Source organism: Pezoporus flaviventris, unplaced genomic scaffold (assembly GCF_033815535.1).
Source record: "Pezoporus flaviventris isolate CSIRO_AGI_PZ_B2104156 unplaced genomic scaffold, CSIRO_AGI_Pfla_v1 ptg000010l, whole genome shotgun sequence".
Lineage (NCBI taxonomy): Eukaryota > Metazoa > Chordata > Aves > Psittaciformes > Psittacidae > Pezoporus > Pezoporus flaviventris.
The window spans coordinates 5358517-5384334 of record NW_026892558.1 but is presented as its reverse complement, the minus strand read 5'-3'; the positions used below and the strand labels follow the sequence as shown (position 1 = coordinate 5384334).

The 25818-nt window shown below is 35.6% G+C and overlaps 1 protein-coding gene across 5 annotated transcripts in view; it reads left to right on the top strand.

Annotated features, from left to right (window-relative positions):
* PIK3C3 (phosphatidylinositol 3-kinase catalytic subunit type 3) overlaps positions 1 to 25818 on the top strand; it is a 72362-nt gene that overhangs the window by 23093 nt on the left and 23451 nt on the right. For all 5 annotated transcript variants that reach the window (XM_061450588.1, XM_061450587.1, XM_061450585.1 and 2 more), the window contains 11 exons: positions 928 to 1015; positions 2075 to 2142; positions 5591 to 5696; positions 6529 to 6645; positions 8267 to 8398; positions 9625 to 9753; positions 10109 to 10178; positions 10878 to 10942; positions 11983 to 12067; positions 12991 to 13065; positions 23645 to 23813. In XM_061450588.1, the coding sequence (XP_061306572.1) occupies positions 928 to 1015; positions 2075 to 2142; positions 5591 to 5696; positions 6529 to 6645; positions 8267 to 8398; positions 9625 to 9753; positions 10109 to 10178; positions 10878 to 10942; positions 11983 to 12067; positions 12991 to 13065; positions 23645 to 23813 (1104 nt within the window). The remainder of the gene's footprint in view (positions 1 to 927; positions 1016 to 2074; positions 2143 to 5590; positions 5697 to 6528; positions 6646 to 8266; positions 8399 to 9624; positions 9754 to 10108; positions 10179 to 10877; positions 10943 to 11982; positions 12068 to 12990; positions 13066 to 23644; positions 23814 to 25818) is intronic.

Here is a 25818-nt window from a genome sequence, read left to right as displayed (position 1 = left end):
GCTAGGATGTCTTCAATGAAATTGTATGAGGCTCCACTTCCTACTTTCATTAAAGACTATGGATCTAAAAATCTCATCAGTCTAATACGGAAAGACTTTTTTTCCTGCTCCTGCAAAAGGTGTAGGGAGAGTCCTGTGACCCTGAAGGAGCTTGGGAGCACAGTCTTTATTCTTGCAGGAACCCAAAAGAAAGGCTGAAATATCTAATTAATATTAACGTGCAAACAAACTCGGTTAACCAAAGTCTTCTGTGAATATTTAATAAAAATTTCCAGGATTTGTGTTTTTAAGCCTGAGTGTGCAATCGTTTGTATCACTAGGGTATACTTTTTTTTATTACAAGTTATACTGCTTTTCATTGATCTTGCTGCTAAGCTGTGGAGTGGGTGTCCTGGGATATATGCTGTATCTTGAGGCTGCAATCACACTTAGACATTAGTAGAGCTGTTTGATTACTTCCTTTCAGGTAAATTTACTGTCTGGTAATTCTGCCTTGCAAGCACTGGGTTTGTCTACTCTATTATCTGTAATTGCATTCCAGAGACGAGTGCTTGCAGGTGTTGTGTATTAGCAATTTCATCTGAAGAACATTTAAGAAAAGCTTATCCTGAAAATGCCGATTTGTTGAATTCCAATCTATGTCTGCTTATCTTTTATGGAAGATGAAACAAAATGCAAAGTTTGATGTAAGGTGAACATCCTTCACAGCCATAAGCTTTGTAGCTATCCAGGCACAGATTTTTTTTTTTTTGCTGTTTTCAGGAATTGCAGCTTTCAAAGTTGCTATTCATGCAGTTTGTTCTGAAAGAGGGTTGAGATAATACTTTCAAATATACTTCCAGTTTCCTGAGTTTAGTGTGCTGTGGAAGTGAAATGCATTCCAAGCAAGAACTTTGAGTCATGCCAATTATGTTTTGCTTTATGTAGTTCCCAGATAATGAGTCCTGTTCCACCTGTGTCCTCACCACCTCTTACTTCTAAGACAAAGGAGCTTGCAGATAATGAAAACCTCGATGTAAGTCAAGTGCTTTACCTTGTGTTTTTGATACTTAGTGACCTGGTACTAGAATTTGTTTGTGAATGTTTAGATCTTTCTACCGCTGAGTACTTAAAGCGCTCATAGAACACAAATGTAAACAAAATGCTAAGAAAATGTTACAAGCCATCTATTTATGTACATGGTCACACTATCCAAAACTGGGGGACTGGTCATTGCATTTTTCACAAAATTAAAGTACTCAGTACTCTCCTTTAAAGGAGAAAATTACTGGAAAGTCTGTCATATGCTGATTAGACACTAACAATTGCATGTGTTTGAGGTGTTTTAAAGCAGCTTTTTTTACTGGAAAACAGGTATCCAAAAGTTTTCATTTCCGCAATTTGTTCTTTCTGTAGGCATATTATTTCACACTGGTATCATCTTTATTGAACTCCAATGTAGCACTGTGTTGATTTACATCTGCCAAGGATTATACTAAATTTATACCACAAGTAGAAAAGTAATAAGAATGCAACTAGAGGGTCTCAGTACTGCAGAGAAGATAAACCTCAAATTGAGCATATCAGTAATGACACACAGATTTCTTGTTAGTTGGGATATTAAACATTGAAAAACAGCTAAATGCTATATATCCTCTATGCAGCTTTTTCTTCACATTAAAATGCAGAACATCTTGAAGGGTTTTCTGGATGCAAAATGGGGTAGTAAATCTGTTTTAGGATTGAATCTTACAGCAAGGGATAATTGCATAGGAGGGAAGTGTAATGTATTATAAGGACAAATGTAACATTAAAAGTTTATTGTTGGAGAACAACATATACCTTTAACATGTTAATACCTATATTACTGCAATAGCAGACTTTTTTTTACTTATAGTGTTGTTGCTGGATTTGGAGTAATACTAAAGGTAAATAATGATTTAGATACTAGGTTGGATTGGATTCAGATTTTAGAAGGGAATGGATCTCTCAGAACTCACTGCATTTATTTTGGGTTTTTTCCTTTACTCTCTCACTCTCTGAAGTACTTAGATTTCTTTGTAACTTAATTTTACTTCTCTTAAATCTCTTCCAGCAAGACCTTTGCACTTTCTTGATATCACGGGCATGCAAAAATTCCACGTTGGCAAACTACTTGTACTGGTATGTTAGAAACTAGCCATACTATATCAATATCTAACTGAAATCAAAGCTGTTATGCACAGCAAAACATGACCTGTCTTGAGAACCTGAGAATCTCAGTTTCTCTCAGGATGAAGCAGTAGATTTAAAACAATATGCGTTTGAAGAGAATAGTTAGTAAAAGGAGGGTTGTTTTTTTAAAATGCACAAATAAGCTGTACTCTTAGACAAAGGAAGGTGATTTATAGTGCATTAAGTACACCTTTATATAAAAAAAAACAAAATTAATTGTAGTTTGTAAGGTGTCATTGAAATTGTTTATGATGGTGGGGAGGAGATAAAGTTCATCATATGCTCTGCTTTTCTGCTTGGTTTGTGTTTATAGTTTTTGACGGTGTTGGCTAGAATATTGAAGTTTTGCACTTTACACACAGTCAAGAGTGTATTTTCTGAAGATTCATAAAGCACTAATTTTTTTCTGCTAATTTTTTTTTTTAGATTCCATTTATGGTTATATTATGAGCACAATATGTCATTGCGGATGTGTGCTTTCTTAAGGGAAACTTTAGATGCACGTAGTTCATCTAGATAGTGGACAGCTAAGATTACATAGCTAAGGATCTTGACTCACTTCAGTGGTTTCAGAGTTGAAGCAGGTGCCTAAATTAGTCATCGGCCTGCTTCCTGAGTAAGCATTTGCACACAGGGATTCTCTTTTTGAAGAAAGCTGAGATGAAGAGACTTGTACTCTGAAAGTGTTTTTATGTATATAAATGTGCAGACACATATGTATATACACAACATATACAGCTATTTACTTGTATATACACATGTATTTTAGCATAGAGAGCTTAAGTTTAGCCATGTAGAAGGCACCAAAGTCAAATGATTCTCACTTGTATCCTTTGTAGATGTATTTAATAATTAAAAATGTTAATACATGTGATCATATGTTAGTGTGCTGTATTAGCTACACATAAGTTATGAATTGGGAATGGAGTATGGTATGTGATGTAAACCTACCAAACTATTTTTATAAAATTCCTAGAGGAATCCTAGCATATCCTGAGAGTGATTCCTCTTATGAATGTCTTAAGTTTTATTATTTTATTACTTTTTTAGTAGCTTACATTTAAGATACTCAAGTGCACAACTTTACTACAGTCCCTGAGTGTACTGCAGTGGCCAAAGGTAGTATTTGGCTTCAGAAAAAAGTCCTATTAAGTTGAAATGGTTAGAATAATTGCAGGATCAGTTGATGTGGGTAGACACCAAATGCTTGATCTAGTCAAATATTCATCATTAAGGTATCATTAAGATAAGTGTTAGCTTTTTTCTACCTCATTGATAGAAACTGTGCACTTGCATTTCAGCAGTGTCTCAGACATTCAGTCTACAGAAAGTTCAGACATACAGAATTCTGAAGTTTCTTTCTTGCCACTTAAAAAATAAGCAAACAAAAAAATATGCAAAAAAACAAACAAAGCCCAAACCAAACAGCCCCCCCCCCCCCCAATCAAAAACTGCAGTCAATTTATTCTTTGTTTTCTTTCCAGACATCTCAATTTCTCAGTGACAAAATACAAATGTCGCAGCCACTGTTTGAGCTGTTGTAGCCATAAATCCTCTTGACTGCTGATCAATTGCGTGTTTCAACTTATCCAGACATGACACGCACCTAAAATAATTAGTGGAAAAAGTACAATAACCCTTGTAAATCAAACTTCCTGCTCATTCCCTTGTCATTGCAAAGTTGTCCTATCCTTATACTTTAACAGTGGCTACAGAAGTCAGTGCTACTGCATTTTTCTGTCTCCTCTTCAGATACATGAGGCACCTATCCAAGTTTGAAGCATTACTCTTACTCCTTGTTCCAAGATAGCTTTGAGAAACTGCCTAGGGCTTTTTAACAAATGAAGACGAAAGTGGCATGTTTCAGGGAAAACAGGAAGTAATGAATTACGGTTTGGTCCACAGACTTTGTAAATATAGGCTTATATACACATTACTGCAATCTGATTCTCTCATTTTAGTGGGGGAATGGTGTACACAAATATATTAGCAAAGAAGTAAACGTTAGTTACAGATTTTGTTGAGATAAAACTAATGGAATTACATATTCCTTGTTTTAATTTATTTAATGTATTTTGTAGTTGTAAGTAAGATTACTCAAATCTGATCAGGTGTGAATGGCAGATCTCTAATCTTGTCCAGTAATTATTCAGTTGCAAAGAAATTCTGCACAGGTGCATAAAGAAAGGGTAATTCTGGCTGTCAGCATAAAGTCCAAGTGTGTTTGAATATGTAGAATCACTTTTAAATCCAAATGCTATGTTTGAAAATTGACTGACTTGGTAATTTCTTCCTTTTTTTTAATAGTGAGATTGTACATTTTTACTGGGTAGTACTAGGAGGTGGACTTAACAACAGAAAGACTTTCCATGCATAGCTACTTTTTGCTTCTCAGTGCTGCAAGGAGAAATAAGAACAAAAGGATTCCAAAAAACTGCTTAACATGTCAAATTTTCAGTATAACTGTCCCAAATTGTACCATTTAAATTTTGTACCTGGATCATTATTTTAGGAATATTATTTTGCAATGCAGTCTCTCAGAGCTGCTTCAGGACCAATACTGTAGCTTCCACCATTGATAATGGTAAAATAGGGAACAGAGTAAAATTCTTCTTGGTTTTGCAGCCACCTTATGTAGAGGGTAGTAGCACAGTGCAGTGCCTGTTCCTCCAACCAGCTGCTTGGTTAGAATGTTCTTATGATTTGGACTTCTGACTTGTTGTGTTTGAGCAATGCTACCTTACTGTAAGTGAAAAGTCTCAGAAACCTTGATAAGCTCTCCTGAGCCAAGTGAGAATTTGTGACTATGCAATTAGCGAGTTCATCTGTCAGTTGAGATATCATTCAAAGATCAACTTTATTTTTAGTTCCAGGCCTATGAAACAGGACTGCTGTATTTTACTCAAGTTGCACCAGAATATAGCATAATTTAGAGCCACAAAGATGATTAAGGGAGTGGAACATCTCCCTTATGAGGAGAGGCTGAGGGAGCTGGGTCTCTTTAGCTTGGAGAAGAGGAGACTGAGGGGTGACCTCATCAGTGTTTACAAATATATAAAGAGTGAATGTCAGGATGATGGAGCTAGGTTTTTTTCAGTGATGTCCAGTGATAGGACAAGGGGCAATGGGTGTAAACTGGAGCGTAGGAGGTTCCATGTGAACATTAGGAAAGGTTTCTTTACTGTGAGAGTGACAGAGCACTGGAAAGGGTTGCCAGGGGGGTTGCGGAGTCTCCTACTTTGGAGATATTCAAGGCCCGCCTGGACAAGTTCCTGTGTGATGTACTCTAGGTTACCCTGCTCTTGCAGGGGGGTTGGACTAGCTGATCTTTTGAGGTCCCTTCCAACCCTTGGGATTCTGTGATTCTGTGATAACTTGGGTTGTTTTTATGCTGCAGGTATGTAATAGTGGAGTGTGAAGACCAAGACACTCAGCAGAGGGACCCAAAGACGCATGAAATGTACTTAAATGTGATGAGAAGATTTAGTCAGGCTTTGCTGAAGGTAATGGCTTTGTGTAAGGAAATACACAGCAGTTTGGGATAGTCATTCTTTAAAAAGACATATGTGTCTAGGAGTGTGTCAGGATTTTAAATCATAGGTATTGAAATTTTGAAACGGCTTCCATTTCTGCTTGAATTTTGAGTTTGTGTTTTTTTTTATAAATCAAACTACTGAAAAAAGAAACTTAACATGCATTGAGAAATTTCATCTGTTTTACTGGTTCTGTTAGTAAATCCTCTGCATTGTGTAATTAGCCTATTTTTTATTTACTATTTCTTTGTTGGAAGCACTTCTCATTGCAGTGAAAATTGAGACAAACTGAGACCTTACTTTATAATTCACAGTGTTGTTCTGTGTATTGGCAGCAGAGGGTGCCAGAGCAGCAGGGAGTATGAAACTAAACAAAACCGAGATCCTTTGGTGAATTGCAAGCTATAATTTATAGCAGATGTGCAGATTTGTGTATCTCACACTTCATGTGAATTCTGATTTTAGGAACATTACTCAAATCTTTCTCTTATACCACAGTAAGAATATTCCGTGTGCTTATCCTCCCCAACTTATTTTGGCTATGTGAATAAGGTTTCTAATGCATGACTGTTCACCACTGAAATTGTTGATGCAAATTGAAGTGTCCTTGTAGGTCAGATAACTGATTGCTAGCTACAGCGATTCTGATTGTGCTTTACAAAAAATCTCTTTTGAATTGACAGGAAATTGATCATTATTCATTTACCTCTTAAAAGCCCAAAGGTCCAAGGATAAAGGAATAATTTCTAGATAAAATAATGACAGAACAAAGAAATAATTTTGTTTCTTCTAATTCACTTAGGGTGATAAGTCTGTCAGAGTTATGCGTTCGCTGTTAGCAGCCCAGCAGACATTTGTGGATCGGCTAGTTCATGTAATGAAAGCAGTGCAGCGTGAAAGTGGAAATCGTAAGAAAAAGGTAACTATAGGAGTGGAAAACTTATCTCTGTCTAGAATTTGACAATAGGAATGTTTGCCTTTCACTAAAAATTCTTAGCACCAAGATTTGTAAGAGATGTCTATCTATCTTATAATAATTTCAGCTAATTTTAAACAGACTTTGTAGAGGTTTAAATAAGTTAAAGTTCTAAAGTGTTCTGAAAGTTTATAGATGTGAAACAGGCCCTTGGGAAAGTCTTGGATAATTTGGCAAAAGGAAGATAGGACAAAAAATTGAATTGTTGATGATATAACGGTGAACAAGTTGTAGGAGACATAGGAAGGTAGCAGAGGTTAATGTGATGTGAGTATTATGCCAGGACAGATAATGAAATTTGTCTAGCAGCAAGATTTCATTTGTTCCAGGAGCAACAAAACTACTTTTATTATTAGGAATATGATTAGCAAAATTTTGTCTTCTGTTGGATCTTGATGAAAAGGATTTCTAGTGCATTTTAAGTGAATTTGACAGATGGATATAGGGAAGAAGCAGGAACACCAGTGGGATTTCTGTTAACATATTTTCTTCTGACACACATTAATACTTTTAAATACAGATTTTTTTCAGTGTAATTAATTATGTCACCTTCTTTCTTTAAACCTGTGGGGTATATTTGTGCAGGAAAATGAAACACCTAAGCATTGCATCTTTTTGTGAATGCTGTATGTCTAAGTAATAAAGGTCTAATCACTAAAAGAGGAGGAGGAATTTTCAGTTTGTAAGAAAATTTCCCGCTTGCGCAACACTGGTAGCATTCTGTCATCTATCCTTTTGTAATTGCTAGGATATTTCTGTAAAACCAAGAAACACATGGTAAGCTTTTTCAGGGTTTGGGGGTTTTGGGGGTTATTTTTGTTTGGATTTTTTTTTTTTTTTGTGAGATTTGTTTTTTGTTTGTTTTTTTGTAAATCTAGCTAGCAGTAATTGATCACTAGAACTGTTCCTAACAGTAGAAGACTACATTGCTGTCCAGTTATGCCTGTTACGTTCAGCAGGGGAAAAGACTAGAGACTTAAATGAATTTGGCCTTTATTGTGTGGGACACCAAGGTTGAAGTACTTGAAAATTGTTGTATTTCTGGTAACTACAGGTACAGGAATATAAAGCAAGCCCTGAAATCAGATCTGTGCAAGCTGTTGGCTGTTTGGTTTATTGGTGGTAAGGTATCACCAACAAACATGAGTTCAGGGATTTAAAGGATCAGACCTGAATCAAATTGCTGAAAAAGAATCAAAGAATCATATTTGATGCTGGTATGGAAACCAAATTATCCCACTACTTATGCAGGCAGTTTAGAAATAAGTTTTTGTAAGACTGTTGTACCTGGCACTTGTAAAATTGTTTGACTGTACTCAAAGTAGCTGGAATATCTGTTTCCTTATTCAGATTATTGCACATAGAGAATTTTTATTTCATTGGATTTTAAGAATGAAACTTTGATTCTTCAGAAGATTAAAGAATTAGATACATTGAATAATCATAAGGCATCCTTTGTTAAAAGAATTTTAAACTATTCATATATACCCAGTAGGTGATTTTGTTTTGGCTTGGATTTTGTTTGTTTGTTAAAAAAAAAGTTTTCATTCTTTTATTCTCTTAGAATGAGAGACTTCAGGCATTGTTAGCAGATAACGAAAAGATGAATTTAGCAGATATGGAACTTATTCCACTCCCTCTGGAACCTCAGGTGAAAATTAAAGGAATAATCCCTGAAAAAGCTACACTCTTCAAGGTAAATGAGAACTCCTGAATATCTGAAATGCAAACAAATCTTAAGAGTGCTAAACTTAGAAATGTCAGTTGAAAGATTTAAAGGGCTCACATAGACAGGGCCGAATGTAACTGTAATGTACTCTTGAAGTGGTTAAACAGCTTTTTATTTTGTTTGTGAAACTCTTTTTTTCTAGTTAATGTGTAAACTTTAGAGGCGCTTTTATAGGACTGATACCATTTATGAAGTCCATCAGCTTAAGTCATGCTTCCTAGTTCAGAGCTTTATGTGGGAACAGAAACAGGAATACCACTTATGATCAAAATCCTGTCCAACCTGGCCTTGAATATGTCTTCTGTCACAATGTAGAAAATTGTAGGATTATTTAAAGAATCATTTTTCCTTTTTGTATGCAACTTAATTTTGAAACAGTTGTTTCATGTAAAAATCTAATGTAACTGCTCAAATATGGAGCCTTGTATCCTAGATTATTTTTTTGCTTTGGTTTTGTGGGAAGTGACTTGGTCAGTTTGAATAGATTAAATCATTCATGTAGGTAATTGATCCCTTTGAACCCATTTTATGCAGAGAAATTGCAAACAATTGAATCGGCTTTCTCAAACAACAATATAAAAAGGCATTCTTGCTTTTACTAAATAGATTAAGGAATAAATTAATTGTTTAAGATGTCTTGCTCCTAGCATTTTGTTGATTTAGTTTATCCTATAATTGTGCCTCTTTTCGATCTGGTCAGTTTAAATTTGTTTTGTTGTGACCTTTTGCATAAAGTTCTGACTGGAATTACATACATCCAAATAAAACTTGAATACTTGTGTCCATTTTTGCTACACAGGGGGGAATGTGTCCTATACACTCCTTGGTGAAAAAGAAGGAAAGCTTTAAAGTGTTTTTTAAAAAAACATGCCTAGTTCCCACTTGTTCTGACTGGAAATAGTTTGTTCTAATTGTTGCTTCCTAGACAGTGAGTAACTGATTTTAGAAGCTTTAGAACTGCTTCTTCTGTACCAAACTGAAGAACATGGCGAGTTCTGTTGCTTGCTGCCACACTGTTGCTGTTCAAATTAGACTATTATAAACCTTTTGGTAACTGAATTTGATACCTGCTTAATTCACTTCTGATCTATAATGCAGTAAACAAAGATTTGTATTTCAGAACTCCATTGTAGCAACATGTTAGTAGGAACATTGCTGTGAACCAGCTTAGTAGCACAAGTTTCCTTTTCCAGAGTGCCTTAATGCCTGCTCAGTTGTTCTTCAAGACAGAAGATGGAGGCAAATATCCTGTAATTTTTAAGCATGGTGATGATTTACGTCAAGATCAACTTATTCTTCAAATTATTTCACTCATGGATAAGGTGAGAATTACTAATCCATATCTTTGTGCTGCTTTGTTCTTGATTTCATTTGTCAAGAGCAAAACTGGTAAAAACTGTTACTGCAGCTTACATTGCTAATACATTCCAGAATTCCAGATCTTGGATGGCTTTTTATTTTCTTTATAGATGCAATGATCCTGTGTAGTTAAAAAAAAAAAAAAAAAGCCCCCAAAACCCCTCACAAATAAAACCCCCCAAGCACGTCAAGCAGTCTTTTAACTAATTTCAGTGGAGAACAGTGGAGATCAATGCTGATTGCATTCTATTAGAAATAGAAGTTGGATTTCTGTTGTATTCATCATTTGCTTGTGTGTGTTGGGCTTTTTTTTTCTAGCTGTTAAGAAAAGAGAATCTGGATTTGAAGCTGACACCCTATAAAGTGCTGGCAACTAGTACGAAACACGGTATGGATACTTCTATTTCCTATTTCCTAGTATGGGGAGGAATCTTATCCTTCTATTCATAGGCTGTATTGTGACATACGGTTTTCATAATAGATGTTTTGCTAAGTATAACGTTCTGAAAAGGAGGTAAAATGTGTAAGAAGATCTTGCGGTAATGTAAGTCATGGAAGTAGACACCTTGACTGATCACAGTAGTCCATAGGTAACTCAGATATCTTCATAAAAGAAGCCTGGTCTGCATTTTGGAGTATGTGACAATCAGTAGCCATAATTTTGCTGCTAGCTTGCTGTGTGATCTGGCACAAATAACTTTTAACACTCCTATTTATAGGTCTTTACATGAAATTTGAGGAGAAAACCAAGACAAAACAGAATCAAACATGGCTATGCCTTTACATACATTCTGGATACATATTTAGAAAATTACTGATTTATTTTATCATCTCAAAAACTTGGAACAACAGACATTTTGCAAGCAATTTAGTGTTTAAAACAACCCTTCAAACAACAAACCAACAAAAGTTGTTTTAAAAATGAGTGAAGGCAGAAAATTGACATGGGACAAAACATGCATTTTTGCCAATGAGGAGCAGTTGAATGAAAGTCTGTGTTAGTGTTGTGTTTTAACAAACATCTTATAGAGTAGCCTGAAAGTTCTGTGGATTGGAAAGTTTATTTTCTGGTTGCTTTCTGTCACAGGCTTCATGCAGTTTATTCAGTCAGTACCAGTTGCAGAAGTTCTTGCTACTGAGGAAAGTATACAGGTATGTGATGGGGGATTTTTTTAAGTCGTCTTCTGATCAAACAGTATAAATTGCAGGCGTAGGTTATTGTGGTGTGAGTACTATGCCAGGATAGATAATGAAATTTGACTAGCAGCAAGATTTCATTTGTTTCAAGAACAACAAAACTACTTTTGCTGTTAGGGTTATGATTAGCAGACAGCAATTATTGTGGAAAATCAGTAATCTAAGTAGACAAGACGCCAAAAAAATGTGGTCTAAGTTTACTTCACAGATCAATGGCAAAATACATTATACAGCCCAGATTTCCTGTGCCAAAGCATGATAAAGTAGCTGGGCACTGGAGGCCAAGGAAATAAAATCTAAATGGACATGTTCAAGTATTATGAAAGTTTGGTGTATTTATTTTTTTTTTTGTAAATACTCATTTTGGCTGTCACACCTATTTTATTAAAGATGAGCACTGTATATAAATATGAAAGCATGTTTCAGTTCTGAGAAGTTTTAAAGCAAGTAATCCAATACTGGTGGGTTTCTTCTGAGTGTTGAAGGAGGACTGTTTTGGCAGTGCCTGTGTTTCACAGGAAATGAGATATTTCCATTTGATGATTCAGATTTTTCTTTTAATCTCAGTCAGAGTTGATTGTCTTGAGGAACACAAAGACATACGGTGATGATAAACTTCATGAGAGTGTATGTCCCACATATAGTTACTAATCTGGGCTGTTGGTCTTGGCCTAAATGTCTCTGGTGGAAGTAACTCATAGTTATTAATTAGTAACTTTTCATTGCATTGTTCATTTTCTGAAGCTGTTACTAACTAAAACTGCATTTTCTTTTGAACTTCAGATCTATTTCTGTTAAGAATGTGATGATTAAGAAAATAAAGCAGTATAAAATTAAATTTGTTTACTAGTTTTTGGGGGAGTGCTTGTAATTTAAGCGATCTTAATAAGGGACGCTTGTGGTCTTGATTTAGCACTGTTTTTTCCCCCACCTGTTTAAGAATCCTGTTTCAAATCGTATAGAATAACTAAATTTGGTGATAACTTTCCCTCCAGAACTTCTTCAGAAAACATGCACCTAGTGATACTGGTCCTCATGGAATAAGTGCAGAGGTGATGGACACATATGTGAAGAGCTGTGGTAAGTTACAGTCTTAGAGTTGGTAGCTTCTTATCTGAAGTATAAAGGGCAGGTAATAAGACATTCTAGTTTAGCTGACTCAGGTAAGGGACTGTACGTGTACTTACTCTCAGAATCCCTGTGAAGAGAATATTTTTGAGCCTGGCATATCATGTACAATTCCTCTTCTCAGCCCTCTTTGTTCCCTTTAAAGGAAATGAGAATTTAAATATTCTTTGCTTTCTTGCAATAACCTTACTTCTGCCCCTTCCTCATCATGAGTTGGGGCCTTTACAATTCAGCTAGATAAAAACATATATATAATAATCAATCATCTGTATTTGGGGCAGAAAAATTTAATTTGTTTTTAAAACAACAGGGTTTTCTGAGTGATGAGGGTACATTCGAATTCCTGGTCTGTGTTTGGATTACAAGAAGTGGTAGTGTAGTCCTTGTTCAGTAAACTGATGGCAGTGTTAAAATACCACTGGCTTACTGCTTAGCTGGTAAATAATTTTGATATGTATGCATTCAGATTCGTAGCAATGTCAAATGCTTATTTACAGCTGCCTTAAAATATCTTCAATTCAAAAGGTATACATTCATTTTGCTCAAAATACTTGATCTTCATTTGAAGTATCTTAATCCCAATATTGAACGAATTCAGGATTTTAGTGTTAGGTAAATAATTGTGTAGCAAGATATCAAAATCTAGGCAGTACTGAATAAACTTAAGAGTTTTAATTTATTACTTCAAATGTGTTTATGGTGCTGATAATCTTGATCATTCTTCACCAGCACCACCCCTGCACCCACTCTCTATGGTATATTTATTACCAGTGAAAAAGAACTAAGATAATGTCATATGTTGTTGTTAATTGCGTGGAACTTGTTGCTCTCCTTGAAAGGTACTTATATTGATGTTTACAATTTACTTGTTACAGCTGGTTATTGTGTAATTACTTACATCCTTGGAGTTGGAGATAGACATCTGGATAATCTTCTGCTAACAAAAACAGGTAATTCTTTTAGCAGTATAATGTTATAACAGCAGTTGTTTAATTTCTAGTGTTGTTACTGTTTCGCTCCATTTTTCTTGGATATAACCCACTGAGTATTGTAGATTAGAATTTATTTTAAATGTAAAGTGATCATGTCTCATCTAAGGTGAATCAAGTGAATCAAAGTTTAGGTTTAAACTACTAGTAGTGTGAAGTGGCAGTTGAAGAACAATAAAGCAAGCAATTAATTGCTCTTCAAACACATTAGCAGGCAAGATATGATACAATGTGTATCTGATATATAGTTTCAGTGTCAGTTTAAGAGCCATTTATACATCTGTAGGTAGTGGAAACCTAACTTCACCTCAACACAGACGTGTTTATAAGCACCAGGGGTTTTGTACCCTTTACAGTTGACTTATTTTACCATCCTGGGTTCTACTATCACGTTTTTTACACTGAAAGCTGGACCTGTAAGATGGTTTTTTTGTTAAACACAAGAGTGAGTGGTGCTACCTTTTTTTGAAACTAGTATGGCTGTAGTACAAGGAAAAATTGGACTGCCTTTGCCTGAGACCAAGAAACATTTCATTGTTACCTTAAAGGTGGCCAAAAGCTCAGGTACTTCCAAACCCCTGCCACAGACAGGGCCACCTTCCAATAGACCAGGTTGCTTCAAGCCTCATCCCGCCTTGCCTTGAACACTGCCAGGGATGGGGCAACCACATTGTAGTTATCAGGTATTAAGAATATAGGTATTGGGAATTAGGAATCAGGTGTAATCTTGATGACTTAACTGCGATGTCCATGCAAGTTCTTGGCTCGGATTTGATTTTCTTTTGAAGAGATTGGTTATGTGAACTTAACAGGTCTGTATGTTTTTCTGAGAAACTTACATATCCCAGAAGTATGAATGCCACATAGGACCTGTCAGAGTAGGATTCACTGCAGCATTTTCTATGCCCTATGAATCTTGATTCTTGATGAAACCAAATCACTGTACAACAAAAAAAAACCATGTGTTTCATCATTAACCTAACTGAGCTGATTGGACAATTCATCTTCAATTGAGATTATATATTTTTTGAAGCCTTCTCTAAAAACAAAGAAGGAGAAAGATTCTTTAGTGTCCTGCTCATTGCAAATTCACAGCTGGAGGAGAAAAAATATGTAGAAGTTAACTGTTTAATCAATTACATCCTTTAATTTGCAGCAAAACCTGTATCTTGAAAATTCAAAATAGCAGATAGGCATTTTGATTCTCCCTAAATTGTTTTAGCTTTTTAAATGTTATCTTTCATTGCCATCTGTATGGATTAATAACATGCTAGGTAGAGTGAATAATTCTAATGATTCCAAATAAATAGAAGATTTCTTTAGTAGAGGAAATGAAGGACTTGAAAAGCTACTTCAATTGTTACAATCAGTGCCTTGAGGTGGAGGGAAATTCAAGTGCTTTTGTGAAGGAACTCATGCAGCTACATGCAAACTAATTTTCAGAGAAGTTTTAACAAAAAAAAAAACAAACAAAAAAAACCCCACAATTTCTTGTAGGGGAAAAGTTTTTGGAGTTTTTTTTGGTTGCTTGGTTTGGGTTTTTGTTTTGCTTGCTTGCTTGCTTTTGAACTGCAGCTTCCCATAGGAGTTCTAATGCCTTGAATGCTTTCATTGCATAGTGATGGAGAGTTACATGAGTTCTGTTTAAGGGTTTATAATAAAGTGAAATGTTTGTTGAATGAAAAACATGTAAATGAAAGTTATTTGGGGAAAAGCAACGCATCCAAGTGGAAGGCTTGTTGGTTTACAGATAAGGCTGAAGCATATGTTACTTTGCATCAGCATACAGAGTATGATAGAGTAGAAAATTAACCTTTTTTAAACTAAAAGGTTTTGCGCTAAGCACAAGAGAACAACTGAAGCCAAGTGGGTTTCTTCCTTATCTGCTTGGAAATGCACAAATGGGCATTTTAAATCTATGTTGAGAGATGTCTGTCATATGTCTTAGGTGATGGGCATAAATCTTCCCATAGAAGGCACTGCTTGCACGCTCATTAGTAGTATTTTAGCGTTTTGTTTGGGGAAAAAGTGCATCTTACTTACGTTAAAAAGTATCAGCACAATGGCTGTTTGGCTTAGCGGAAGAATTTAATCAGTACAGCAGAGGGCAGTGCACACTCACTGTACATCCTGAGTCTGATGTTTTTCTGTTTCCTGTGCTCTTGTCACATGCTGAGAGAGGTTTTCTGAGCTATCTAGAGAAAGTGTTTTGTTCCAAATACAGCAGAGGCTTGCTACAAATCCTCTTGCTTGTTTCTTGTTATTGACATTCCCTTAGACTTAAGTTGGAAAAAGCTGACTTCATTCTTCTCTTAAAGAATGGAAGCTTTAAGTTTCTTCAAAAACATATGATCATATATGCATCCTGTCTGATGCTATTTAACAAATCAAAGCTTTCTGACAGGCTAAAGAATGCTGAATACCAACTGTGCTTTCACATTATTGAATGTCAATAGCAATATACCTTTTTGCTCTACCTTTTAGTTTGGTGGATGTAGCCACACCTGTGTTAGACTCCTTCCAGTGAAATGGATGCATCATCTTATACAGATGTGTTTTGTAATTGATATGATATATTTAAATGTAAAGTAATTGATACTGAATTTCATAAAAACAAATAATTTCCCACTCAGTGTTGGAAATACATCTTTTGGATTATGGAATTAGTATGTCTGTTATTTGGGTGAGATAATTTCTTCTGTCTTTGTGACTTTTATGCCTATAGTTCTAAAAACAGGGTGACTTCTTAAAGTAGTCTTAAACTAGATATCTAGATTTTCAGATTTCTAAATGCTGTTCTGTTATTCTTCAAGGGCAGCTGTAGAAGTTTATTTAGAAGGAGGTATAGGGAAACTTCAGTAAGAACATCCTCATCTATCAGTAATGTTAAAAATTACAAGAATACTTACCTCAGTTTCATAAATGTGCCTTTGCTTGTAACCTGAAAGTCACATTAGGTAGTCAATATAGCATTAAAGGAATTTTTATTCAACTGTCTGCTTCTCCTGGAGATGAAATGTCTTATCAATTGCTGTGTGTTTTAATTTCTTCTTTCCAAATCTGTAACGGCAGATATTACTGTGACTTGTAAATAACAAGACATTGTTTTGCAGCTGAATACCCAGCTTTAAGTAACATCAGTGCCTCCTTGTAGGATTACAGACTGATTAATATATTAATGCCAGCATCTGAGTTGCCAGGTAATTTGCCCTTTCTTTCCTTGGAAGGAAGAGCTGGATGGTTGTGAAGCTGGATTGTGAGATGTAGCATGTTCAGATAACTTTCATGTAACATTTGCTATGCTAGTATGTTTCAATTCTGTCATGCCTTCCCTTGAAAACAATTTCTTCTGCATTTGCTCCACTCTCTTCTTGATTGTAGAGTTGGGATCTAGCTACTAATGTAATACCCAGAAATGGGTGTCTTTATGTTTGCTAAGCTTTTTAAAGTCTTAATGACAGTGAGTACAGTTATCATTAAAGCTTTGTCTTTCAGCTATGGCAGACAAGTCTCCTGTCCCATCTGAGATCTCTTAATAACTTCAACTTTCTTTGTAGGTTTCACAAAGGTCTTGTCATATTTGCAGGCTATACGTAGATACTATTGTCGACTATCCTAAACATTCAAATGGTCTTATGGAGTAGCGCTGCATGTGTGTGTTTGACCAACTAACTCTCACCCTAGTGACTGGACAGCTCAATCTTTCAATACCCTATAGGATCTACATGTAAATTCAAGTTCCTGTTATAGATTCTCTAAATACAGGCACTTTGATCAGTGTACAAAACTGAACTGTACAATTGAAATTGCTCTGTAGCAGTAGAACAAATTGCTAGACGGATAAAGTAGATAATTAATATCTGAGGGCAGGTCAAAGACTGAGGGCTCAGAACTTTGAAAAACACATTTTCTTTTAGCGTTATGTGTAGGTAGGTTAAAGAGCTGGACTGTCTTCTTATTCAGTGTTTAGAGGTAGAGCTGTGATCTGTCTTCAGTATGAAGTGCAGCAATTGATGTCTGATTTATTCTTCAGTCACAGTTAGAAAGGGTTGCCTGGTAAGACAGCAAAGGCCTGATGACACCATGTGTTTTTAGTTTCAGTGCTTATCAGTTAGAATCACCTATGCCAAATCAGGTCTGGAGACGACAAAAATGGAAAAACTAGGATTCAAACCTTCAAAATTCTTTTAGTGTTTAGACAACGAAAGTGTCTATCGGTGTACTTAATGTTGCAAACTACTGTAGTATGGGAAATGCAGTGGCATTTTAGAATTTCTTCTTACACGTTACTGGTCTTGATAGAAGAAGTTCCTTTTTTATAAAAAATAATGAAAGTAACACATAATGTTATCCTTTAAATTTTTCTCTGTGACTCCAATTCCTGCGATTCTTCCCAAAAAAGAACATAAACTTTCAGCTGTTAATCTGCTAAAGCATTTTCTTTTGTAGGTGTCTTGAACAGTATTTCTGATTTAACAATACATATCTGACATCTTTTTTTCTTACAATATGCCTGCATGGAGTATATTTCGATAATGGACAGCTTGAGGTGTGAGTCAGGGGGTAGAAATTACAGCGCTTACCACAAGCTTGGCCCTTATCCATTATATGGATGACCATGATGAACTTCAGTTGCTGTGCACTGAGTTCACACCAGTATCCTGAATAAACCCTTAATAAGTCATGCTACTTTCTTCCATTTTTGCGTAGCCTTGGAAAAGCTACAATGTATACATGATGAAGATGATGACAGTAAATGCTTTGATAGCAAAGAAGAAATTCTGACAGCAGCATCAGGATTCTCTAGAAAAGCCAGGAAAAACCTCCCCACCCATCCATCCATCCATATGCGTCAGAGGAATTTTTATCCTATTGCTTCAAATTTAAAATAGGAATTCAGTTAGGATAGTCATTAAATTGTACTTTTTATATATAAGCCAAGTTAGAACAATAGTGGGAGTTGCAGTTTACAGAAATTATACTAAATTAGGAGTTTCAGGGATTTTGTATTTTGATTGTTTGAGGTTTTTTCTTCCTAAAAGTAGGAACAGATAAGTTAGAAATAATTTATAAGGCTTTTCTACCTGTTAAAAGCTAATTGTCACCAGACTTACTTTATTTTAGTAATTATGCCTAATTCGCTTTGCCTCCTGCATTTTATTTAAGCATTTCAGAATTCTGTGCAGTTTTTCAGGAGTTTTTCTGACTGCTCTGGTGAAATAGAACAATTTCTGTGCTGCTATATGGGAACTTTCTCCTGTGCATCTAGACATTAGCAGTAAAAGTGATGGACAAATCAGCCTCTCCAGCTGCAGTCAGATGTTATTGGCTATTGCAAGCACCAGACACCAATTTCTAGCCTCCACAAGTCCATACTTCACTTAATCAAAGATCATTTCACTCTGCGGGCTGAAAGGAACTCAGATGGACTTTCAAATCCCCCATGCCCTGTCTGCTAGTCAGGGAAACTTTCCATGTTTGATACCATTTCCTTGAACTCTCCAAGGGCCTGTTCTCTTTATGCTACACATTAGAAAACCAGGTAGGTGTTCAGTAGAAAAATGGAGTCAGCCTCATAAAATTAAATTAAAAAAAAAAAGCTTATCGGTATACAACAGTAGCAGGCTTTAGGTTTTGTACAAAATAATTCTGTGAACAGGCTGCATTATTGCATATTCCTGGAAACATCTCATCCTCTTCCCGTCAGTGTGTGCTTTGTGCCTTGCCTTTTCTTCAGTAAAATAGCTTAAATGGGGATTGGTGAGTGATTATTAGGGCCCTAGTTTTTAAGGTGAGACACACTATTTGAAGTCTTTCCAGCTGAGATTTTTCCTCCTTTCTGAAAATAGTGCTAATGTAATGTTTCAGGCTTTAGGAGTGAGCTGCTTTCAACTTCAGACCTGTGTATCTTGAACTCTATGTAGTTGCCTATACATAGCCCTTCTAGCCTTGAAACAGGGCAGGAATTTCATGCATACTTGTCTGTGATATTGATGTTTCCTGAATTGTTAGGTTTTGTTTTCTCAGATGCCTAAAGTCTGCTATTGTTATAAAGAACTCAGATTTTTTAAATAGGTGTCTAAATATTAGAAATCCAAGTCCTTTATAGGACTTAGCCCTACAAGAATGTAGGATGTTCAGAGGATGAAATATGTTTCACCTGGTGTCTTAACAAACTTTCAGATAAAAACATGACCCAAATTAAAAAAAACATCACCCATATGATTTAGCAGTCATTCAGGAACCGTAATAAGCCAAAATTAGATGTCCAGTTTTGTCTTTAATTTATAAGCATGTGTAATAATTAAAAGCCCTTTAAATGAAAATTTAATTAATCTGAAGAAGATAGATTAGAAGCTGAGGTGAAAACATGATGGTCTAAGAGATTGAAGTGTATGTATTACAACACTGACGCTGTATATTAAAGAAAGGAAATGCAAATGTTTTATAGACCATGGAAGTTCAAAGCCTTTAGAAAAAGTCATGTTACACAGTTCACTCAACAGCTGCCCAAATAAGATGTTGATTCTTGGGTAGACTGTTTTTCAGCTGTGTTTAATAGACAAGGTTATTTAAGTATTATGATACCTGAGGCTGACAAATTTCAGATGAGTAGTGGTTTCTGGAGCTGTGCTCTTGAAGAAAAAAGCATGTTTAAATTGATGAAAAGATAGTAAGTTGTTATTGGTAGTTTTTCCTCTGTCTTTATAGATGCCTGTCAGGAGTGGATTCTGTGTTAGGAGACAATATGCTGTTCACAGTGAGAGTTAATTCGTACAGAATAAAAGTTCTTATTAAATATATTTTCTGCGCTCTTAAAATTGCATCTTCAGTACAGTAATTTCTAGCTCAAAGTGGTGTTTTTTATTTAAAGTTCATATAACCTACAGTAGTTGCTTTATGTAGAGCTGGAGTGTTCAGGTTCCTATTTTTAATGTTGCTCTTTCTGGTTCCTATTTTTAATTGTGCTATTTCTGCTGCTGCTAAGCATATTCTTGCACTATACGTTGTCAAATAGGTGCCAGAAACTATCTACAGCCTTGCTTTTGTAACAGAGTGTACACTGGATGGTCGTCTAATCATTTCATTCATTAATACTGTGGAAGTGGGAGGTCCAGTGTTAAACCCTGATACAGATTTTACTTGTGATGATCACTTGAGGTACTTGCAACTTTTTAATCTTAGTAGTAAAAGATTTCAAATAATCAAGTTTGTTAGCTTGATAACTTTATTTATTGACATAAATCATAGAATCACAGAGTAGTTAGGCTTAAAAGGGACCTTAAAGTTCATCTAGTCCATCCCCCTGCAACGGCCAAGAACACCTTCCACTAGAGCAGGTTAACTTGTATTAAATATACAGCCAATTTAATGTGTCTGAAGCAGGCTCACTCTTTGCCTGTTTCAGCTGTATTTAAGCCCTCAAGGAGAACATGAGTCTGGTGTCTCTGTAGAAAGCTCTGAAACTTACATACTCCTCAAGTTGGCTGGTCAGTCTTTACTAGTGTAGCAGCGTCAGGCAAGCACCAAGGGGAGCCTTCTGTCTGTGTTCTGTAATACTATATACTGGTTTAATTGATCATGGAGGAGCTTCACAATTGAAAATTACTTCAGTCTGTGCTTAGTACATGAATTTGAAAAATATTAAAGTATTTAAATGAAAGCTTTTGGCATAGATTTTGAGTCAGCCTACAAGTTGCTGAATTTGAAGTACATCTAGGGAAACAGTAATATCAATGCTGGATGGCCTCATTTTACACTGTCTTTTGTACTTCATTCCTAAAAATGTGTAAGTATTTAATTAATTTGTAGGAACACAGTCAGCTATTAGAATGTTTTTGAATGTTGTAGATGCATCTTTATTAGCAATTTAAATTACTAATCATCGCCTCTTATTCCCTATCTCTAGAGCAAACTAAAAAAAAAAAAAAAGGATTTAATTGCTGCCACAAGAATTACTGTTTTATTCAAAATGTTGTCTCTTGACTCTTCAAGGTGACAGGTTTGAATAAATGAAGAGAAAACAGACCCCTCAAACTTTTTAATTAAACATTTTCTGTAACTTAATGGTGGGAGCGGGTATATATATCAAAGTGCCTACTTCAGAAAGTTAGTGTACAGAACTGAGCTCTAAAAGTAACTCCTGTAACAGTTTGAAAATACTATTAAGGGAGTGGGGGTTTTGTAGCACAATTAGGTATGCAAAATGTAATGCTTGTAGCATTTATCAGCTAGCAGTTACTTTGCCTGCTTGTTAAGTGTCCTCATGATCTCCCTTAGAAAATTGACTGTGGTGGAAATTGTTTCTTGTGTTAAAAAGTGCTTATGACATATCCCAAGCACACTTCTCTAATAGAAACTTAGATATAAAATTACTATTGAGTAAAGTGGTCGAAGCTACTGACCCTTTTTTTCAAGTGTGCTGTGCACCTAGGCTTATGAAAATATTTAAATTAATACAGATTCTGCAGGTTAAAATTCCCCTTGGCAAGCAGATCTCTGTCCATGATGCTGTTCAGTTCCATAATTCTGAAGCAAGACTGTGTGTGTTCTGTGCTATCTGCAGCTATCTAGATAACAATCATGCTAATTGTTTTCTACCTTTTTGTTTAAAAGATCTTCCATCTTGTATCTATACTTCACTTTTCTCTATGAATTAGTCATGTAAAACTTAAATTTATTAATGTCACTGAGTAGCTTTGCTAACTTAACTTGCCTAACAGTTCAAATACACATCATCTTTCTGTACTTCTTAGTTTAATTCTTGGTTACTGATTACTGCAGAGTTCAGGAAGATGGCTTCTCACTGTTCTAAGGAAATCACATAACAGATTTCACCTATATGTGGCATTGTTTTGTTTTTTTATATAAATGTTTCTTGGCATATCTGCATTCTTACCATGTTTTTTGTAATGCAGCTCTGGTATGGGCCAAGTCACTGTTGAAATTATGTACTTCAAATTGGATATTTATTTGCAGAACACTTTTTTTTTTTCTTTATATGGTCAATATTTTCCACTTATGAAATGAGACAAGAATGTTCCTAGAAACTGACTTCCTAAGAATTATGTGTTCTACTATTTTTGATTCCTCTTGACAAAATTTTTATTTGAATGTTTATATAATATTTAATCTTCAGTTTATTTTATCTATTTTATTTTATTTTAGTAGGTGTTTTGAAGTTGCAGGTGTTTCAATTGTTTGAGACCTATTGTGTCCCACGTATGGTTCAGAACTATTAAAAGGGAATACAGTGAATACTCCCCAATAAAGGTCTGAGCGATACTATAAACAGCACGGCTGCATGCAAGCTCTTGATAGGAAGAGAAGTTGCATTGTGCATTTGAAGCAAGAGGTATATGTATATAAGGTTTTGTCAAGTTAATGCTGCAAAAACACTTTAAATGTAGTCAGTTGATCTGAGAATACAGAATCAGAATGGTTTGTGTTGGAAGTGACCTTAAATCTCATCCAGTTCTAACCCCCTGCTATGGGCTGGGAAACTTTCCACTAGACGAGGTTGCTCCAAGCACCATCCAACCTGGCCTTGAGCACTGCCAGGGAAGGAGCAGCCGCAGCTTCTCTAAGCAACCTGTGCCAGTGCCTCACCGCCTTCATAAGTAAAGAATTCCTTCATAATGTCTAACCTAAATTTCTCCTCTGTGAGTTTAAAGCCATTCCCCCTTGTCCTATCACTACGTGCCCGTGTAACAAGTGCCTCTGCAGCTTTCTTGTAGGCCGCTTTTAAGGCTCCTCTAAACTAAGATCTTCCTGGTTGTTATTATATGGTGAGCAGATCTGGCTGCCTTACTTAGTTACAGCATCTCTCTGCAGGGGAAATAGGTAGTGATCAAGTGATGGAACTTCTGCATTTTAGTACAGCGAAAGTATAATGCAGACTTCACCACACTTAAAATGCAATTTCATATTTGGAATTGTAGTGATGTTTCTTAAATGTATTTGAAAACTGTTGATAAATTTTAACCTTAAATCAAAGAATTTCAAAGAAGCTTTGAAATCTTTGGTCTTTTAATGCCTCAAGAGGTCATTCTTATGATCATGAGTCTTATTTTCCCTTTGGAAGATTTAACATCCAACTAAAATAACATATTTTATGCCTCAGCAACCAAATTGGATACTAAAAGTAATGCAGTGTGTGTATTATACTTTGCTAACAAATTCTAAGGAAGGCACAAAGAATTAGTATCTAACTGTGCATTTAATATCTAATGTCCAGTTTCAACATTGATTCAGTCTTTGTGAATATTCTTCATATGTTTTAAAAAAAGGCGGAAAAAACTCATCTTGTTTATGAATACTCTTAATGAATTTGAAATCAGCTTTACTTTTTTAAATCCATAATGTCAGACTGGCAGCTGAAGATATAAAAAATACGAGCCTTACAGAAAACAGTGAATTGCATTTTTTTTCAAGAGCTGCTTAGTATCTTCTAGAGATTACGCTTAAAGAATTTCTTTTTTCCAAGTTTTGCATTAAGGTTTGATACTGTGTAAACTGCTTATCTTTCGTTCTTCTACAGGTAAACTGTTTCACATTGACTTTGGTTATATTTTGGGACGGGACCCCAAGCCTCTACCTCCCCCAATGAAGCTGAACAAGGAGATGGTGGAAGGTATGGGAGGCACACAGAGTGAACAGTACCAGGAGTTCCGTAAGCAGTGCTACACAGCCTTTCTCCATCTCCGCAGGTAACAATATTGGTTTTATGCTAAAATTGATTAGAGCCACTGTAAAGCAGGAGAGAAGTAAATGAATCAGGGAAAATATTCCAGTTGAAAATCCAAAACTTGTTTGAAGTCTGAATGTAGACACAAGAATTCATATGAGACATAGGAATAAAAACATCTCACCATTGGCATAACATGGAGTTTGAATGTAATTGTTGTCCAAGTTAAGGCCCCCAGTTTTGCTTGTTTAATCACCTGAATAGTGGTTTTCGTAATTCCTGTGGGATGTTGAATTGTATCTTGCGTTTTGGATCGGTTTTTGCCCTTAAGCCACTTTTTCTGTGAATATTGATTATCAGTTAACTGTCCTCTAAGTCGTTACTTGTTTGCTGCTTTATCCTTCTGCAGTTTAGATTAGTGATGATCAAATTCTTTGGCTGGAAGATGGCAAACACATAAGCTTACTTGAGTTCAGGTCCTGCAGGGCAAAATTTAGCTATCAGTAGTGACAATGGTGTATGTTAGCAGTTTCTGTATATACCCAGAACTGTGACAGCTAAAACTTCTTTAGACCCTGTCTATTTACAGACCAACAGATCTCTCCTTTAAATTTGGAATCGGCTTCATTCTTTTGCAGTAACTGTAATTCTTACGATCCACTTTCTGAACCAAGGAGCTCAGCTTTGTTCTCTTTGAACAGAGCACAGGTGAGCACTCTTGGACTGCCTGTTGAGCTCATTTAGTGCATCTTGAATGGAGAATAAAGAATTTCACATTAACACCAAGATCACATAATGTAAACCTCCAAATACATGGAAAAAATTAGTACTATGAAAAATATATAAACTACATGTGGTATGAAAAGTAGGCAGTCAATAACAGGAAATAAAAATGCCTCATGTAGTTACTAAAAGGAGAAAGAGAGTAAAGAGTTGGTTTATAAACTGATTGTTAATGGGCAAAAAGCAAATCAGCAACATGAAAACAGCATATGATCAGCAAGCAATATTCATGACTTCAGAGAACCGTCAGGCTAATGTATATTTCATGTTCTAAATTTCCTTAAAACTGTTTCGTAATACTGTATTTCTTATTTGTGAAATACTTGAGTTGTTTTTATTGTTTAAACCGTGCTGTTTCAATGGGATGATCTGTTGTGTCAGTGAAGGATTATCCATTTCATGAATTTATGTCATGATTTGCTACAAAGATGATTTTTAAGTGTGGAGTATAGCAGTAATTTGGATATAAAACTAAACAGTAAATCAAGATGGTTTCATTTTTAATGTCTGGGATTGAATTGTAATTATAGTCTCTCCAATATTTGTTCAATAGGAAAACATTTTTGAATGATTCCAGATAAATATCTTTAAGGCTTTCAACAAAGATAGCATAGGATAATATTAGTAATATGGTAACTGTTACTTCAAGCAGTTTGAACTTAAAATGATTAAGATTACTTGCTTATTTAAAAAAGAATAATTGGAGGTGGAATGGCTTAGTTCTAACAGTTCTGCATGTTGACACAAACCCGTTCACAGATACTGCTTAGCCAGAGGAAGTGTGAAATCATAACCTTTGATTGCGAAGACAAAATGCAAACTCTGTTTGTCATCTCTGTCAATTTGTGTTCTGTTCTTTCATCTTTATTTCCCTGGGGTATAGGCACTTCTCTGCATCTTTGAAGTGCTGTATTTCAGTGTTTCAGGATTCCTGGTGGGATGGGTTTTGCATAGTGAAAACAAAAAACAATATAAAACTTACAACGAAAAATAGTTTTGTTCATTGTTTTATGTTGGAAGCAGTTTGGCATATGATCATTGGTGTGAAGTTCTTGTTAGTTTTGTTTGAGGGTTTTTCTGGGAGGTGGGCGAGATGCTTTCCATTTTCTTCTGAACAGTACTCGTGTGTGTTTGTCAGCAGTGTTGTAATGAAGGAACAGCCTCCACATTCTGAATGTGTTGCAGGGCAAATTGTGGCTGGCAGCAGATCGTGCATTCTCACTTATGCTGTAGCAGCCTTTTAC